Here is an 18,870-nt window from a genome sequence, read left to right on the forward strand (position 1 = left end):
GATTTCAGCAATAAGGCACTTGAGGTCATAATTTTATGATCCAAAGTTTAGTCAAAGTTTATAATCCTGAAAATATCCACAATGCAGCACAGACATGATTTATTGCTTAAATACAACCATTTCTACATGAGATGGTAAAGACACAAATATAAGTACCATTTTAAGTAGGCTACTTAATTTAAACGGAATGCCATTGACCAATCAGAATCAAAGAATAGCCTGTCTGATACATAATTTAATAAAAATAAATAAAAAATAATGCAGCATTTTAATTACTTATTTTTAATCATTATTTGCCTGTTTTAATTGCTTATATTTAATGTAATCTTTAATTTTAGAAGCACAGTATGCTGGAGAGTAGAAGATGCATTGGCCATCACACAGGCCTAATTTAGATTCCTGGTTATTGTTTTATTAGGCCTATGCATATTTGTTTCTGTGCTCCGTCTCTGGATAAAAAAGGAATCTTAACCCTTGATGGATTTGTGTCTCTTTTGATGAAAGAGCTGCTTTGAATACACATTCTGTGGAAGCGAACACACGCAGATAACACTTCAGATGCAACTCAAGATGGAAGTTTAGCTGGTTTGAAACTCGACCCCTTTTTAACCCCCTCCATTTGCTGCAAAATGTTTTGTGCACACGGCCCACCGGGTTACCATGGCAACACTCTCCCCTTTTTTTATCACAGCCGAAGCTCATTTCCTCATACTAGCAACGGCTCGCTCTCACCCACTCACAAGAACCGCCCACACTGCAAAAAATCAGCCAATCAGAAATCACGCTGACACAAAGAAAAACAGTGACTACTAGAACTTAGCTATTTACTATCACTCCGTCTTATCACATCCTTCCTCTGCTGTTTTTCTTCCCATGATGCATTAGGTTCCTTCCTCTCTGTCTTTCTGCGTTTTTGTTTTTTAGTTTAAAAACTGGAATGTTATTTATTATTAATGAATCCATGCAAATGCAAACATCACTATTACTGATTACTGAAAAAGAAATTAATAATTTTATTCTGCAAGGACCCATTAAATTGATCAAAAGTGACAGTAAATGAATTTAGAGTGTTACATAGGATTTCTATTTCAAATAAATGTTTTTCATTGAACTCTCTATAATTCATCAATATATCATATTAGAATGATTTCTGAAGGATCATGAGACAAGACTGGAGTAATGATGCTGAAAATTCAGCTTTTCATCACAGGAATTAATTACATTTTAAAATATATTCAAAAAGAAAACAGTTATTTTAAATTGGAATAATATTTCACAATATTACTGTTTTTACTGTATTTTTTTGACCAAATAAATGCAGCCCTGTTGCGCATGAACATTTATAAATATTAATTATACCAAACTGTTCTTATTTGTTCATGTTTGTTTTGTATGTTCATATGTGATTATTTTTTGCTGACAGCGAATTTATTATTGTCTTATTGACTTATTGCTCTCAAATTACGTGCACTTCTATCGATATATAAAAGGTTACACACAAACACACCAGACATGTTCATTCACTGTTATCTTCAGCACCCAAACTGGCCCATATCCTGTTGATTTTGACAGTACACTCTCCAGCCCTCAAAAACACATCCTGTTTGGTCACTCAGACGCTGTTCTTATCAAACACTTTTCATCCATGTCTGGCTGCATTTGGTTTTTGTCGAAACCCATTTCCACCACTGAATACAAAATTAAAGAAGGTGGATTTTTAATCTCACAATTCTGACTTTTTTTCTCAGAATTGCATGGTATAAACTCCCAATTGCAAATAAAATTGTGAGATATAAAGTCACAAAAGTTTAAAAAGTTTAAATTATCTTTTTCTCTTTTTTTTTTCCATAGGTTCTTCATATCTGCACGTGTTATTCTACCAAACACACTACAGCTAGGTTTTGTTTTGTTTTGTTTTGTTTTGTTTTGTTTTTTTGTTTTGTTTTGTTTTGTTTTGTTTTGTTTTGTTTTGTTTTGTTTTGTTTTGTTTTGTTTTGTTTTGTTTTGTTTTGTTTTGTTTTGGTTTTGTGTTTTGGTTTGGTTTAATTTTTGAATGGTGGTTGCTATGCCGTTACTAGGGGGTTCTGAGTATTTGCTTCCCCTACGTGTGAATAGTAATAGTGCAGTTTACCTTGTAAACACCATGAGACTCTAGACTCCAGGGTTTTTAAAAGTTTAATTTTGTATTTTAATAGTTTATGTCTAATATTTTACAACTGAAAGTTGCATACTATGAGGGTGCAGTTGTTGGTGACTTCCTTGTGGTTTGTTCCTGAAGGCTGCATTCTTTGCCGTCAGATCTTATGACTGATAACGCACTGTACTTTCTTTATACCTTTATTAGGTCTCTCTCTGTCCACAAAATGTGTTCCCAGAGGCCCTCCCCCGATTCTGATTGTGTTGTTAGGCAACCTGAGATCTTGTGTTGACCTGACCAATCAGGAGCTTTGTTTGTTTTTGAATGTGAGTTGAGTTTTTGCCTCTGCACCCAATTCTGATTTCAAATCTGAGCTAATAGGACTGATAAAACATTACATGCACCCTAATGTGATTTTTAGGCAGTACAGCAATTGAACAGAACACTGTGATTATGGTAATGTGGTTATGCTCATAATTAGAGTAAACATAATCACATTAAAATGTGGAGGACACATTTTACACGCATAGATACCGTGCAATCACATTTCTCCCACTCATACCAAAGTGCTAATGTAAAGTGCACAGTTTTAAAAACATGACAAAGCCACGTAAATCATATTTGAAAAAGCCATAGAATCGTGTTCATCTGACTGTCACCATACATGCATGCTTTGTTTTTAGATTTATTTGCATGATCTCATCAGAAATATGAGGGACTTACTGTTGGTTGGAGAAAAATACATTGAACGGTTTAATGAGTTCTAAAGGAACAGGTTTAACATTTGTTTAGCTGTGAATATGCCATAAATTCACTATCAATCACATCACTATAAGTGCCACTAGATGGTGGTAACAGTCACGGGCGACTGTGTGGCGAGAAGGAAGGCTGCTGTTGCTAGGTGATCCATCTGCACCTGTGTGTCATGTTGCATGGCTGTTCATCACTAATGCTCATATCTGTTAATCTAGTAAATAAGCACTTTTATTCCGTACAAAATATTTGCACTGACTTACTTGATAGTTTATGAGCTGCCATTGTTTAAGTGTCTAGTTGTGATACGATTCCAAGAAGTACAGCAGCATGTGTTTATATGATTATGCATAATTTGTCTTGTATGCATTGCGTTTGGAAAATACATTTACATGCATAATGTCAAAGAATGAGGTAAAACACAGTTCAAGCATGTTTGGATCATAATTTAACTGAAAAAAAAGGATATATAGGTAACACTTTACAAGAAGGTTTCATTTGTTAATTATATTTAATGCAAAAACTAACGTTAACAATAAGCAATACATTCCTACAGTTTTTATTAATCTTTATTAGCTAATAAAAATAGTACAGCTGTTCATAGCTCAGGTCCATTAAATAACATTAATAAATATAACTTTTGATTTTAATAATGTAGCAAATGTTGGAATCAACATTAACTAAGATTAATAAATGCTTTAGAAGTATTTTTCATTGTTAGGTTACGTTAACTAATGTAGTTAACATGTTAACAAATGGAACCTTATAGTAAAATGTTGCCAGTAATTATTATTAAAATATTTATTAAATATTTGTTCATTTTTTGCTTAAAGAAATTGAAGGTTCCTTTTAGAACCATTTTGATTTTTTAGCCTTTTTGTGACAATTAAGGACATTTTCTCATTACTTTAATGCTAAAATATACTTATATACTGTTTAAACTGTGTGGTATTATACTTTACAGCTGCTTGCTATTATTTCTCTGTATTGTTTTTCCTTATAGTTGTGGTGTGGACTTCACTGTTTTAATTAAATTAAAACATATTAATATAAGTTCATAATTTATTCTTGGTGTGAACAGGCCTTTATTGTCATTTTATTCATTATCAGTGAGCAGTAATAATTGAGCATCAAATCAGTATATTATGATTTCTGAAGCATCATGTGAAACTGAAGACTGGAGTAATGATGCAGAAAATTCAGCTTTCATCACAGGAATAAATTAAATTTTAAAATATATTAAAAAAGAAAACTGTTATTTGAAATTGTAATAACATTGTAATAACATTGCAATGTTGTAATAACTGTTTTACTGTATTTTTGAGCAAATAAATGCAGCCTTGGTGAGCTTAAACATTTAAAAATATTAATTATTCAAAATGTTTAAAAATATATTCACATGCATAATGACAAAGAATGAGGTAAAAAAACAGTTTAAGCATGTTTGGATCATAATTTTACAAATACAGGTGGTGGTCATATAATTAGAGTATCATCAAAAAGTTTATTTATTTCACTAATTCCATTCAAAAAGTGAAACTTGAATATTATATTCATTCATTACACACAGACTGATATATTTCAAATGTTTATTTCTTTTAATTTTGATGATTAGAGCTTACAGCTCATGAAAGTCAAAAATCAGTATCTCAAAATATTAGAATATTACTTAAGACCAATACAAAGAAAGGATTTTTAGAAATATTGGCCAACTGAAAAGTATGAAAATGAAAAGTATGAGCATGTACAGCACTCAATACTTAGTTGGGGCTCCTTTTGCCTGAATTACTGCAGCAATGCGGCGTGGCATGGAGTCGATCAGTCTGTGGCACTGCTCAGGTGTTATGAGAGCCCAGGTTGCTCTGATAGTGGCCTTCAGCTCTTCTACATTGTTGGGTCTGGTGTCTCTCATCTTCCTCTTCACAATACCCCATAGATTCTCTATGGGGTTCAGGTCAGGGGAGTTTGCTGGCCAATCAAGCACAGTAACACTATGGTCATTGAACCAGCTTTTGTTACCTTTGGCAGTGTGGGCAGGTGCCAAGTCCTGCTGGAAAATGAAATCAGCATCTCCATAAAGCTTGTCAACAGAAGGAAGCATGAAGTGCTCTAAAATTTCCTGGTAGATGGCTGCGTTGACTGTGGACTTCAGAAAACACAGTGGACCAACACCAGCAGATGACATGGCAGCCCAAATCATCACTGACTGTGGAAACTTCACACTGGACTTCAAGCAACATGGATTCTGTGCCTCTCCACTCTTCCTTCAGACTCTGGGACCTTGATTTCCAAATGAAATGTCAAATTTACTTTCATCTGAAAAGAGGACTTTGAACCACTGAGCAACAGTCCAGTTCTTTTTCTCCACAGCCCAGTTAAGATGCTTCTGACGTTGTCTCTGGTTCAGAGGTGGCTTGGTAGCCCTTTTCCTGAAGACGTCTGAGCGTGGTGACTCTTGATGCACTGACTCCAGCTTCAGTTCTCTCCTTGTGAAGCTCTCCCAAGTGTTTGAATCGGCTTTGCTTGACTGTATTCTCAAGCTTGCGGTCATCCCTGTTGCTTGTGCACCTTTTCCTACCCAAATTCTTCCTTCCAGTCAACTTTGCATTTAATATGCTTTGATACAGCACTCTATAAACAGCCACACCTTTCAGTAATGACCTTCTGTGACTTACCCTCTTTGTGGAGGGCGTCAATGTTCGTCTTCTGGATCATTGCCAAGTCAGCAGTCTTCCCCATTATTGTGGTTTCAAAGAACAAGAAATACCCAGAATTTATACTGTAGGGATGGTCATTTATTCAAACTCAAATGTAAATATTCTAATATTTTGAGATACTGATTTTTGACTTTCATGAGCTGTAAGCTCTAATCAAAATTAAAAGAAATAAACATTTGAAATATATCAGTCTGTGTGTAATGAATGAATATAATATACAAGTTTCACTTTTTGAATGGAATTAGTGAAATAATTCAACTTTTTGATGATATTCTAATTATATGACCAGCACCTGTATATATATGGGTAGCACTTTACAATATGGTTCCATTTGCTAACTATATTTAATTTATTATTCAATTAATTAACTAACATTAACTAACAATGTGCAATACATTGTTACAGTTTTTATTAATCTTTGTTAATGTTAGTTAATAAAAATCCAGTTGTTCATTTGTTAGTTAGTTCAGGTCCATTAAATAACATTAATAGATACAACTTTTGATTTTAATAATGTATTAACTAAGATTAATAAATGCTTTTAAGTATTTTTCATTGTTAGTTTACACTAACTAAAGTATTTAACCAATGCCAACAAATGGAACTTTTTAAAAACATTTTTGTTTTTAATTATTAAAATTTGTATTAAATATTCACACTTTTTTTAAAGAAATGAAGGTTATTTTTAGAACCATTTTATTTTTTATAATGGTTAGCTATTTTGTGACAATTAAGGAATGCTATTAATTACTTTAATGCTAAAATATAATTATGTTTAAATGGTATTATACTTTAGAACTGCTTGATATCATTTTCACTGTAATTCTGTTATGAGACCATCACTATTGAGAAAAACGGGAATGCATTACAGCATGCACATATCACTAAAAATCTTTTTTATTTATGAAACATAATTCTTCATCTTGAGATGTGACCTAGACATGTTCTTGAGAGTTCTGAGCTCTTTCTGTTTTTTCCTCATTGGAGTAGGTAATGTGCTTGAAACTGTTTTCAAAATTCAAACATCTTGTTGATTAGACTTTTAAAACAGATAACAGTGCCATGCGTCTCTTGACTTCTTGATCTTCACTTCTGCTTTGCATTGCAAATGTACATGCAGGAGCATGTTAAATGTTTCATAAGTACAGTTGCGAGCTCATGCCGTCACAAACTTCTCAAAGTTGGTGGATTCTTCTTAGATTGATCTATTTAGATCAGCCAGAGAGGCTTTTGAAATCGGTCGTGAAATGGTTAACCAGAACCCAGCCCCCGAGAGCTCTAATTACTTTCATCCAGTCCTGTTAAGGAAGTGTGTTTGCAAAAGATTACAGGAGCCCTCCATTTTCTTGACCGTGTGCTGGGTTTCGTCCTGTGCTCTCATTTGAGAAACCATAGTTGGTTTACCCGTCACTGCAAAATTGCATCATTGCATATTTACAGATCTGTGCAGAGGAAGCCCACCGATCCTGTTCCTCACTTTCTCATCTGTCTTTGTTCTTCTCTGTCCCTGTTTCTGCATCTTTCTTGAACTGCCGTCCCTCCCCCAGTCAGTCAGTCAGTCCTCCATGTTTCCGTCTCTTGTCTCAGCTTCGCTTGCCCTGCAGATGGTTCTTTGTTGGAGCCTCACAAAGGGGCTTAGGTCAGTGTGGCCTAAAACAGACACATAAACCCCATCACATCAACTTTAGCTGTTTGCACTGCTTGCAGAATGATGTTACTTACTTTGCTTGCACTAAACATGCAAGGTTAGTGATTTAAGCGAACCCCAACACTTTGAAAAACTTTGATGTGTAACTCATCCTGCAGTGTTTGTGCTCAAAACGTGAATGATTTCCTAAATCATGGTGATAAAATCCTTGCACTGAAGGGTAGTGGACTAATCAGCCTTTAACCTAATTTATCATATTTGATATGCAAATTTATGAAGGAATCTAAATGATCAAGATCAAAAATCAAAAAGAACCTTTGCACAATCAGCTACATGCTTCCTGTCGTCTGACAGATGTTTATACTTTTTAGCATATAAAAGGTCTTTTAATATGATTTTTTCAATAAAATTTCCTACTCTTAAGTTGTTGCATGTATTTTCATAAAGTGAACAAAAGAAATATGTCGAAATGAACACTTGCTGAACTGAAGCAACTTGATTTGATTATCCATACATTACCATACATTTTTTTGGTTAAAATGTGAGTATCAAATATGATCATCAGGCTTTGTGGAACATTTATTTGTTCTCTTTTAATCAACATTGTATGGCATTATATGTTTAGAAACTACAGATGTTTGATTATTTAAATATCATTATTATTGGGACATATAGAGATACAATTGACATTTATATAATTGTATTTAGGGAATTTTCTATACTGTTATAAACACCTTATTGATTTACATAACAAGCTATCAAATTTTCATCTTAATTTTTGACCATATAAATATCAGTATAGTTTTTCTCAATTTGAGCTTCTGAATATTATGATATCTTAATATATCATATGAGCCATAAAAGCCTGATGAACTGAATGTGATACTCAACCTAAATATATAAGCAAACATTTTTGTTTTTTTTGATTACTTTGATTTCTAATTTGTCTAATGTTCAACTATTCCATTTCTTTATTTCATGTCAGGCATTACAGGGTTAAAAGACCAGTTACACCAGTTTCAGGTTCATCTGACCTCAATCAGACACATTTATTCTGGACTGTTAATAAAATGTGTTCTTGTGTTCAGCCTCATAGTTGGAGTGCAATGGCATGAAACAAAATTGCTTTTGTTTTTTTTTTAAAAGTTGGGCTATTTTTAACATGATTCACTGTCTTAAAAATAGTGTTCATAGCTGGAAGTTCAAAACACAGTGATGACAGTGATGCCCATCTGAATTTTAAAATAAAAAATAAAATAAAATAAAATAAAATAAAATAAAATAAAATAAAATAAAATAAAATAAAATAAAATAAAATAAAATAAAATTAAATTAAATTAAATTAAATTAAATGCTGCATTGGCAACTAAATGAAATAAATAAGTTTTATAATGAAGTAATACAATTGCAAAAACTTAAATAAATATTAAATAAAACTATACAGCAATGCTTAAAAAAATTTAAAACTATAGAAATGTTTAAAAATAATACTAAAAATGACAAAAGTATATAATTAAAATGAAAAATGAAAATAAAAAATACTAAGAAATATAACTATATAAATAATAATAAAATAGCATTGAACATATAACATCATGCACATCACTGTTTAAGAGCCATTTAAACTCTTTAACAGTTAGGCACACCTGAATAGTGAGTCAGACACTGCTCACGTTTTCTTCAGAAAATCTAGTTTAACTATTAACCTTGCAGCATGGCTTTATAAGGAACAGATGAAACGATTTGATGTAGTATGTGATGGTTGCACACTGTGCAATAACTTCTGAGCAGCTCTGACTGCGTATAAAGACTTCTTTGTCCTGTAAAACTAATGTGTATATGGCAGCTCTTGTGGGTTGTGCGTCAGATTAGCTCAACACTGCATCTGCCAGTGTTTCTCTGGAAAACTGCATTTCTTGCAGATCTTGCAGTTCGCAGATAATTTAATTGGTATGAATATCTCATTGTATGCTTGAACTTGCATGCATCCCAAATCAAATACAATGGGAGAAATGTCATCTGCAGCTTGAAGAGGGAAATGCTAATTTGCCATCTGGATTATTGGTCATTTGTTTAATTCCCTTGTGCATTATCATCTGCTACAAATGAAAGCTTCCGTACAGATCCGTGAGAATGAAACCTGATTGGTTACTTCTTAAACTGTTAAAATATCCAATGACATTGAGGGATGCAGACACTGTAAAATATTGGGAGTTTAGCATACATTAGACATCCACATGTTAGGAACATGAGGATTTGGTTTCAGACCGCCTTCATTTTGACTACGACCTGCTAAAACCTGCAGACCGTTGGAAAACTTTCTAGCGAGGAGTGGCTTTGGTAATGAGATCATCCTCCTGAATATGGGTGAAGCACAGCCTCATCTAAATGATCATCACAGGTAAGGAGGAATTATGGGAGGGAACGGTTTAGAAGACCCTCCCTGTGGTGAAAGAATGGAAATTTCCACTAGAAAACGGAGCAAGTAATAGACTGTAGGCTGTAATGCAGCAGCGCTGGGAAAACGTATGTCATCAACTCGCTAGTTGCATCTGTATAGTTCATTCAGAGAGAACTTTATTGCACTGTAAGCAATTATTGTTGCACACTACCGGTCAAAAGTTTTAAAATATTATTACAATTTCAAATAACAGTTTTCTATTTTAAAGTGTAATTTATTCCTGTGATGCAAAGCTGATTTTTCAGTCTTCAGTCTCACATGATCCTTCAGAACTCATTCTAATATATATTTTTCTTTTCTTTTCCAGGATTCTTTGATGAGTAGAAAGTTCAAAAGAACAGCATTCGTTTGAAATACATTTTTTTGTAACATTATCAATTTATTTACTGCCACTTTTGATAGATTCAATGCAACCTTTGAAATAAAATGTTTCTTGAGCAGCAAATCAGCATATTAGAATGATTTCTGAAGGATCATGTGTCACTGAAGACTGGAGTAATGATGCTGAAAATTCAGCTTTGCATCACAGGAATAAATTACATTTTAAAATGCATTCAAATAGAAAATGGATTTTTTTAAATGTAATAATATTTTTACAATATTTCTGTTTTTACTGGATTTTATAAAAAAAAAAATACAGCCTTGTTTAGCATAAGAAACAATAAATATCTTAATTATTCCAAACTTTTCCCCCAGTGCCATATGTTTAGTCATTTCAACAGCACCTAATCCAAAAAATTAATAAATGATTAATGAATGATTCCTCAAATTTTGTAGGTTGTTGATGAGACCTGTGCTTTTATGATCAGCCTATTAATTTTCTTTTTTTTTTTTTTTTAATCCCATTACTTGAACTGCCCTACTTCTGTGATTCATTCATCTACATCTCATAGTCTTTGTTATGTTAACTGCCAGTGCAGTGGACACACTTACTGGAGTACCCAGCATGCCTCATTGAGCGTCACTATTCAGGACGGGGGCCAAATTGGCCACATTCCACAGCATCATCGCCTATTAGAAAGTCTGTGCTTGGATAGAGGACACAAAAGACTGACCCTGGAGATTTACAGTGTGCACACAGAGCCTGAATGAGAGATGCAAATAAAAGTTGTTGGGACAAAAGTGCAGGTTAAATGTGGCCATGTCTGGCTGTAATTGATTTGGGCAGATTTTGCAAGATATAAATGTTGTTCATTGTCATTAATAGTCTGAATTGAATTTTTTTACTACTTGAGGCTTTGAAAACATACTTTTTCAATGTTAGTTTGCAAAAGCAATTGTTGTTTTGTAAAAAAAAAAAAAAAAAGAAAAGTTGCCTTCATGTGCTGATGCATAACTGTTTGTTTCAGACCCCTTGCAGTAATTTCTTTCTACTTTCTAAAAATGTGAAATTTACTAGCAATTTCTGAGTGAAAATTGTTTCAACACCATTTTTTTTTTCAGTATACTTGAGGCTGATTTTCAGTGTTAAGGGTTACCGCTGTTCAAGACAAAAGCACACAGTTGGAACACCATGCCCTCCCTCTGATTTCTCCAATTATGGTGACCTTTTCTTCCCTAATCCTGACCCCTGATCATTGACAAACTCCTCCTCAAACTCCCCTAAAGCCTTGAAATTCCAAGGGTCAGGTTGCAGCCCTTTGTCTCGAAAATTCAGGTGCAACTGCAAATTACTTCCCTCACTGACCAAAGGGGAAGTTACAGACTTTCGACAACAGGTCTCTATAGTAACCACAGATATATGGGGTTATCTGTGTTCACTATGCTGAAGTTTGATTATGTGCAACTATGTCATTGCTGACTCGATAAGAGTTGATGATTTGCTTACAAGTAATCCCGGTTCAATCTCATGGAGGAACTGTAAATAGCAGTTTTGAATATTAAAGATAGTAGAACATCAGCTGTACTAATGCCATTCACAACCCATTTTATATTCAAAATCTGAGTTGAAAGACAATATTCAAATAAAAAAAATGTAGGTGGGACTTTTTAAAGGCGACATATCAAATCTGACTTTTTTCGTGTTTAAGTGCTATAATCGGGTCCCCGGTGCATCTACCAACCCAGAAAATGAGAAAACGGACAACTCAGTAACTTTGTTTTGGTAAGCCTTTCTCTGCAAGCTTGTGAAAAAACGAGCTGCTCAGATTTCACTCCCCCTGTACCGTGGAGAGGGGATCTTATTATAATATTACTGCCCCTTAATCTGCAAGTTTGTTTTGTTTCAGTTGTGTTTTCGCAAGCGACAATACAAGTTCTAACACCATGGCAAAAGTTCAAGTAAAGTATCCAGTCTCTGGCTGCACTGACGAGCACATAACACTGTTTAGAGTCCCAGCCTCAGAGGAGATAAGAGAGCAGTGGATTTACTGATTTATTTACTGTATATTACACTGCTGCTGCACAGATCTAATATAAACATGTGATTTCTTTCCCAGCTGTTTAACTTCAAAGGCATAACTGAATATTTTTATAAACATAAACTTTTGTGTATTTGACAGTTTAAGCGCAATAAGACATGAAAGAGAACTTAGTTTGGTACTCACATTCCAAGTGACAGCCGCTTTCTGTGCATGTGCTTCAGATGTGTGCGTTCAGTAAACTGAATATTAGAAGTTTAAAGGGAGGTTGTTTATGGGGTGCAGTCTAGCATGTCTTAATGCTTTTTTTTTTTTTTTTTAAACATTATTTTTCACATAATTTACCTTTATTCTATACCGCTCTGTCCTTTCTCCGATAAACGCTCTGATGATTTCCTGGTTTTAAGAAGCCCCTCCTTCAGAAATACACAATGGGCTCAGATTGGTTAGCTGGCCCAGTGTGTTGTGATTCGCTAAACCGCCTAGTGTGCATGCAGAAACATATGGCTTTAAAAAAAAAACATGATTTCAGTAGACTATTGCACTGATATAGACATAATCAAAACCAAACAGATGTTTTTTTTAGCAGAGTATCTGAGGAACTAGCTGTAAAGGCACAGCCCTGTTCTTGAAAAGGGGGCGTGGAGCAGCAGCTCATTTGCATTTAAAGAGACTTGCACAAAACAGTGTCCTGCTTCCACTCAAAATAGGCATTTTCAAAATGATATAATAAATGATCTGTGGGTATTTTGAGCTGAAACTTTACAGACACATTCTGGGGACACCTGAGACTTATATTACATATTGTAAAAAGGGGCATAATTGGTTTCCTTTAATCAGGAACCAATTGTATTGTAGTACCGGAAGGTTTCCAAGAGGTTGCGAAGAGGGATTTGTGACGTTTGGTGAAATGGCAAGTCATTTCAGAGGCAGAACGACATGCACTGAAAAATTGTGGCCAATAAGGAACATGCATTAAGACAGTAAATTATGTAGATTTTGATTTCATCTCAGATCTTTATTTGCAGTTGCACTGAAAATATGGCGTGTAAAAACTATTTTCACATAATCATTATTTAAACTGCGAAAAAAATTTACATTTAAACCTTTTGATATCCCAGGAAAAAAAGAAAGAAAGAAAGAAAGAGTAACTAGTCGTACTGCATGAAAGAAGATGTGAGGATTACAGGAACGGGTTGGCTCTTTTCTTCTTCTTCCCATCTCTGGTTATTCTGAGGCTTTCCTTCATCAAAGAGCGCACTAAAAACCAGCAGGCAATCGTTGGAATTGTTCCAGTATCCATGGAAACAAATCTAGCTCGTGGGCAGGCTGCGGGTCTACAAGAAGGAAAAAAACTACAGGAAATGACCTAACAAAGATTCTCTCCTCTACGATTGCTTCTATTTTCCAGTTGCAGGGAATGAGTAATGCTTGGACAAGAAGTGTTTTCTTTAAAAAAAGAAAAAAAAAAAGTCTGTTATTTGTCTGGATTTGTACGGCAGACACATTGTGGGCTTCCAGCAGCAGACGGCTGTTTCGGTGTGTGCTACATATGGTCTTCATTTCCCCAATGAAAGAGCCTCTATGTGCATGTGTTCCACTGAGTTTACGTCCAAACTCAAACAACGGCTTCATGAGATTGAATACATTTTCTGTCATCTGATGTGTCTCCACCCACTCTGACAAACTGCCAAACTCCAAACCAATCCAAACACAAGCTCTTAAATCCTCCTCAGATTAAGAATGCATATAACACTTTCATTTTAGGGACTAATTACATACACCCTTCAATCTAAAGATTTGTGTTTTCCTTCTTAAGTGCTGTTTTGATGGGATTCATTTTTTGAGTGGCACTGCTGTTAATGTTATTTCTTGTACTGATGCAGATGGGATTATGATCTGCGGTTATTGTTTTTTAGAATTTGTATATTTATTTCTACTTGTTAAAAATATGGTGGTTTCAAAACATTGCTTTGCTTCAGCATCAACATCTGCTCAACCAATGAGTTTGGAGCATCTGTTTTTCTGACCAATGGTAAACAGGGAGATTTTTTGAAAATCCATGCTAGTGGTGCATTTTCTTTTTCTTTTTCTTTTGGTTTACACAAGGAAAAACATGGTCCTTTTATGGACTGTTTACTGAAAGGTTCTTTGTGGAACCAAAAATTGTTCTTCACTCTTAAAAATAAACGTTCTAAAAGGGGATTTTTGCACTGATGCCATATAAGAACCACTTTTGTTTCCTTAAAGAATCTTTCATTAAGATTAAACATTTCTGATAAGAACCATTTTTTCTTAGTGTGAAGAACATTTTAATAGTCTCAAGAATCTTTTGTGCAATGGAAAGGTAAATAAAGAACCATAAATGCAAATAAAGAACGTTTATTTTTAAGAGTCTGTGGAATCACTGAACACCCCATTTTGTAACCTTTATTCGCACAAACTATTATTTTACCCAGAATGCCTAATCCACAATAAAAGTGAACCAGGCATGCATTCACAAGATTTACACAGCAAGAAAATTAGCCAAATTTCAAAATAAATGAGAAAGATTTAGAAAATGTTATAGCAGCAAAAAATTATATTCCTCTCTAGATTTCATTAGAGTACACCTGAAAAGTAGTATGCATGTTGTGTCAAAATTGTTTGTACCCAAGTTGTGCAAAAAGTACATCTGCAAAACACCTCAGCTCCTTAAGAAAAACTAGTCTGAATAAAGCTTTAGTTTCCGAATCACTGTTTTCAGCTTCTCATGGGAGTCAAAGCTGAGGTTTAAATAATACTCCATCTGATAAAACAAAGACTACATGCTGACCCCTCACAGAGCACACCATAGGCCCACACCATCTGTGACCACCAAGTGGGCTTTGTTACCACGGTATGGCAGATCTGATGAGATTCAGATGGGGAGGGGAGTCTTTATCTCAGGAAAATCCTGAGGAAAAGTTCCACCTCTATGGACATTTCTAACTGAAAATATCTTTTGTTCACTGAGAAAGAATATTATTTATAGTTTAGTGTACTAGAGTACTTACTTCTTTTGAGGAATTACAGATGTGAGGGAGGTTTTGACCCCTTGAAAGGGGAGGAAGGGAACATTGCTAACTGCAGCTGTAATCTGTTCCTTGCGCAACAGGTAGGCTAGTCTTCGTGTTACAGAGAAGCCAGAATGACCGTGTGGCTTATCTTTCAAGCCATAAATCAGTTGGTTATCTGTGCTGAGATGTTTGATGGTGTAGAATAGTCATGTTAGCATCTTACTGTGACTTCTCATTATGAATGAAACAGCTGCCTGGTGCGTCTCCATCTGGGATACAATGGCCTCTGAATACAACATGCTAATGAAACTGTGGCTGTAAACAAAGCCCCCAAAGAAGCTTAAATTCATCTATGCAGACTCGGAGGCAGGTTCCAACCACACAAAACAGTTATCAAGAGATGACGTCAAAGAAAGGTCAAGGGATATAGTGAACGATTTGCAGTTTTCAAAAAGAACGGGAAATAATGGCAACCAAAACAAAATATAACGCACAAATATACCAGTTCTTCCTCAAAAGTGAAAGAAAATAAAGAAGGTAGTGTTATGTCATTATATTAAAAAAATTAAATAAAAAAAAAAACAAAAAAAAACACTCAATTAGCAATCTCTTCAAATTTACACAAAGAGAAAAAATATAAGACACCAAAACAAACGAAAAAAGGTTGTCAGAAAATTCACCATAAGTCACCAGAATATCTTAAATTCATCCAGACCTTTTGGATACTCATAACAGCATTTTTAAAAGACCGGGCAAAAGGTAAAATTTAATATTCCACCAATAAAACAAGACAAGTGGGGCGGGCGAAGGGGCGGGTCTTCATATTACAATTGACAGCGGCCTCTCCAATCACATCGAAGAGCGGATTTACGTTCCACGCTCTTATCCAATCAGATGTCAGCGAGGTTGGCGCTGCTCTCGACGCGCCTTTCAGTTCTCAGGTTCAGTCAGTTTTGATTCACTCTTCCTCCTCTCGTCTGACCGTGTCCTACCTCATCCCACCGCTTCTAACGCTTTTCTCGGACATTTTTCTTTGAAACATCTCTATAAACCATCATGGCTGATACCGCTGTTGATACGACCACCACCCCTGAGATCACCGCAAAGGTAAGTTTGCCGGAAAAAAAATTATTTGAAGAAATTAGACCTACCTTAAATAGAGAAAAAGCGACCAGTCAGTGAGAGGTTTTATCAGCGATAAATGTTATTCTTATCGAGAAAATGTTAAAACAGTATTCTTCCAACATCAGCATTTTTTTCTGGTTAATTCACAGTTCGCGCCGAATCGTGTTTAAATGAATGATTAAATAGACAACCGTTATGCACATTCCATTCAAGAATAAAAAAACCTCTTTGAGGACTGAATTCGACATTATATTTCCATATGTAGTCATATCCTATTAACGTTGAATAGAGGGTTCCGGGGGGGGGAGTAAATTGGTGAACCATCTGCCACACTTTTTTTCTTTCTTTCTTTGAGTGTGTGTGTGTGTGTGTGTGTGTATAAAGTCAAGGCTCTTGATCTCTGCCGCTCGAATAGGCGGGAATATCGCCGCCGCGTGCTGTAATCGTTCGCGCCAGTCTCGAGCACGTTGTCTTGGCGCGCGCTCTGCCTCCTTTTGTTTCCAGCCCGGCGCGTGAGCGCGCGTGCGCGTGCACGTTTCTACCGGGTAATAAAAGGGGCAATGGGCAAGACAACGCGAAATGACCTTAAGTGACCTCGGCATGTGTGTTGGAACAATAGAGTTAATTCACGAAGGCGTGAACTCGAATTGATTGTCTCTATAATAGATCTATTGTGGTGCAGATTTCAGAGAAAAAACACAGGCAACATTGAAAAAAAAAAAAAAAAATCGGATTTAACCTAATATGTTCCCCTTTAAACAGCAGTTCTAATTAAACATGCAACCTTTTCTAATAATTTCATATTAGTACACATTGAGTTGCGATGAACATTTAAAAAGTGACCCATTGCGCCTACTACATAATGCTTGTACTGCGTTTATGAAAATAAATCAAATGATGGCATAGTTTCTAAAAGTGTTTTTAAAGGAGAAACCTGAGGTGGTTTCCATGACCCTCGTGTTGGTTTGCCATTTAATGTATTTTAAAAGGCAGTCAGCCAGCTGGTGTGTGTGGTCTGTGGCTCATCTGTGTGTGTGGGTGGGGAAGTAACTCAAGGAAACAAACTTTCCCCTTTACTACCTATGAGATACTCACACGCTGCATTGTTTATGCAGTCGGAGGAGGTTTATTTATTAACTGATAAACGTCTGCTTCATTTCAGGACTTGAAAGAGAAGAAGGAGGTGGTTGAGGAGGCAGCGGAGGCTGCAAAGGAAAACGGCAGCGAAGACGCACCTGCCAATGGAAATGGAACAGTAAGCGTTGAGTATTTCCCAGCAGGCCTTGTGGCTTTTGTCCCCGAGTACCCGCTCGCCGCGCAGGTGTTGGAGGGCCCCCTCCCCCTCTTTCATCGTGCTGCTCTTTGTTTAGGGTTCGAACTGAACTGACACAGATGCATCTTGTGAGAAGACAGCTTCGAGGCTGTGCACATGGTTTCTCAGCACATGGCTTTTACATAACTGACCTTCCCGAAAACTTTGAAAATTATCGTAATGATGCTTAATCACTGACTTTGCTCGTAAATCCCCAAATCATCTGGTGATTATAGCAAATTTGGTATCGGTTTCACTCATGGTGCTTTCTCTGTTTTAGACTAACGGTGCTTCACACGAGGAAGAGGAAGCCCATGAGGACGAAGAGGGCGGGGATGATGATGAGGAGGGTGAGTTTGACTTTGCCCCACGTCATCATTACGTAAGATACTAGTACAGAAACCGGTTATTGACAAATCCGTTTGGCTTTTAACAGCAGGAGAAGCAGAGGAGGAGGAGGAGAACGGCGCTGAAAAAGAAGCAGACGGGCAACCCGTGAAACGTCCAGCTGAGGAGGAGGTGGGTTCGGGTTTCAGATGCATTTCACAACATTTCCGTCATCTTTACCTCATCTAATCTTGGCTCGTCTGCTTTCAGGAGGCAGTGGAAACAAAGAAACAGAAGACGGAAGAGAACGGCGACTCCACAGAGGCTAAGGTCCAAGCCTAAAGCTCTCGCCGCCCTTCAGTAGCTCTGTCTGTATGGTCAGTTTGACCTAGTAGAGTTTGTGCTTTCCTGTATATTTCACAGACCTTCTTTTCGCCGCTACAAGATCTTTTTATTGCACTGAGGCCCATAACATCATGACCCTGTCCCCTTTTGTAAGACCTTATTTATTGGTGTAGGACCAACATTAGAACCCTGTATTAAAAGAAACAATGTTTATTTTAGCAAACGTTTAACAAGCACACATTCTACTCTGTTATTTGACCAGCGGATGTACACACAAGCAACTGAAAGCCTAAGGTTCTGTCATTTTCATGGGTGACATTTTTCTGATCCACTAAAGACCAAAGATGAGTTTTAAGCAGGGGCTAATAGACAATGTTTAACCTGGTTGTGCTGCTAGAAGTTAATCCCTCGCTTTGGCAGATCAGTTAACATAACAGATGGCTCATATGAATGAGAGGGGTTCCTTAGTCCACACATCGCCCGCCCTCTTAACATGTTAATTAACCCCTTTTTAAATCTTGAAGGTCTTTTGTTCCATATGCATTTAAAAGGATTGTATCTTTCTATCCTTATGTACAGTTTTGGGGTTTTTGTTTTATCATTGTGTTTTATATGGGAAGTGCAGAATGAGAAGAAAAAAAAAACAA

At 35.9% G+C, this 18,870-nt stretch overlaps 1 protein-coding gene across 2 annotated transcripts; it reads left to right on the forward strand.

The window, feature by feature from the left end:
* Window positions 1-16,022: 16,022 nt before the first annotated feature.
* Window positions 16,023-18,870, forward strand: si:ch211-222l21.1 (prothymosin alpha). 2 transcript variants are annotated; one of them, XM_058791834.1, is made up of 5 exons: window positions 16,023-16,221; window positions 17,402-17,494; window positions 17,832-17,901; window positions 17,991-18,070; window positions 18,149-18,870. In XM_058791834.1, exons 1-5 carry the CDS (start codon window positions 16,171-16,173, stop codon window positions 18,218-18,220), a joined length of 366 nt encoding a protein of 121 aa, XP_058647817.1. In that variant the 5' UTR covers window positions 16,023-16,170; the 3' UTR covers window positions 18,221-18,870. The 2 variants fall into 2 exon arrangements, with proteins under 2 accessions (XP_058647817.1, XP_058647816.1); XM_058791833.1 differs by having other exon boundaries at window positions 16,032-16,221; window positions 17,988-18,070.

Source organism: Onychostoma macrolepis, chromosome 11 (assembly GCF_012432095.1).
Source record: "Onychostoma macrolepis isolate SWU-2019 chromosome 11, ASM1243209v1, whole genome shotgun sequence".
Lineage (NCBI taxonomy): Eukaryota > Metazoa > Chordata > Actinopteri > Cypriniformes > Cyprinidae > Onychostoma > Onychostoma macrolepis.

Excerpts from the sequence above, each read along its gene's own strand:
- si:ch211-222l21.1 (XM_058791833.1), top strand. The coding sequence starts at position 16,171 with ATGGCTGATACCGCTGTTGATACGACCACCACCCCTGAGATCACCGCA. Across the intron at positions 16,222-17,401 it reads CCCCTGAGATCACCGCAAAG|GACTTGAAAGAGAAGAAGGA; the intron begins GTAAGTTTGCCG and ends GCTTCATTTCAG. Across the intron at positions 18,071-18,148 it reads AACGTCCAGCTGAGGAGGAG|GAGGCAGTGGAAACAAAGAA; the intron begins GTGGGTTCGGGT and ends GTCTGCTTTCAG.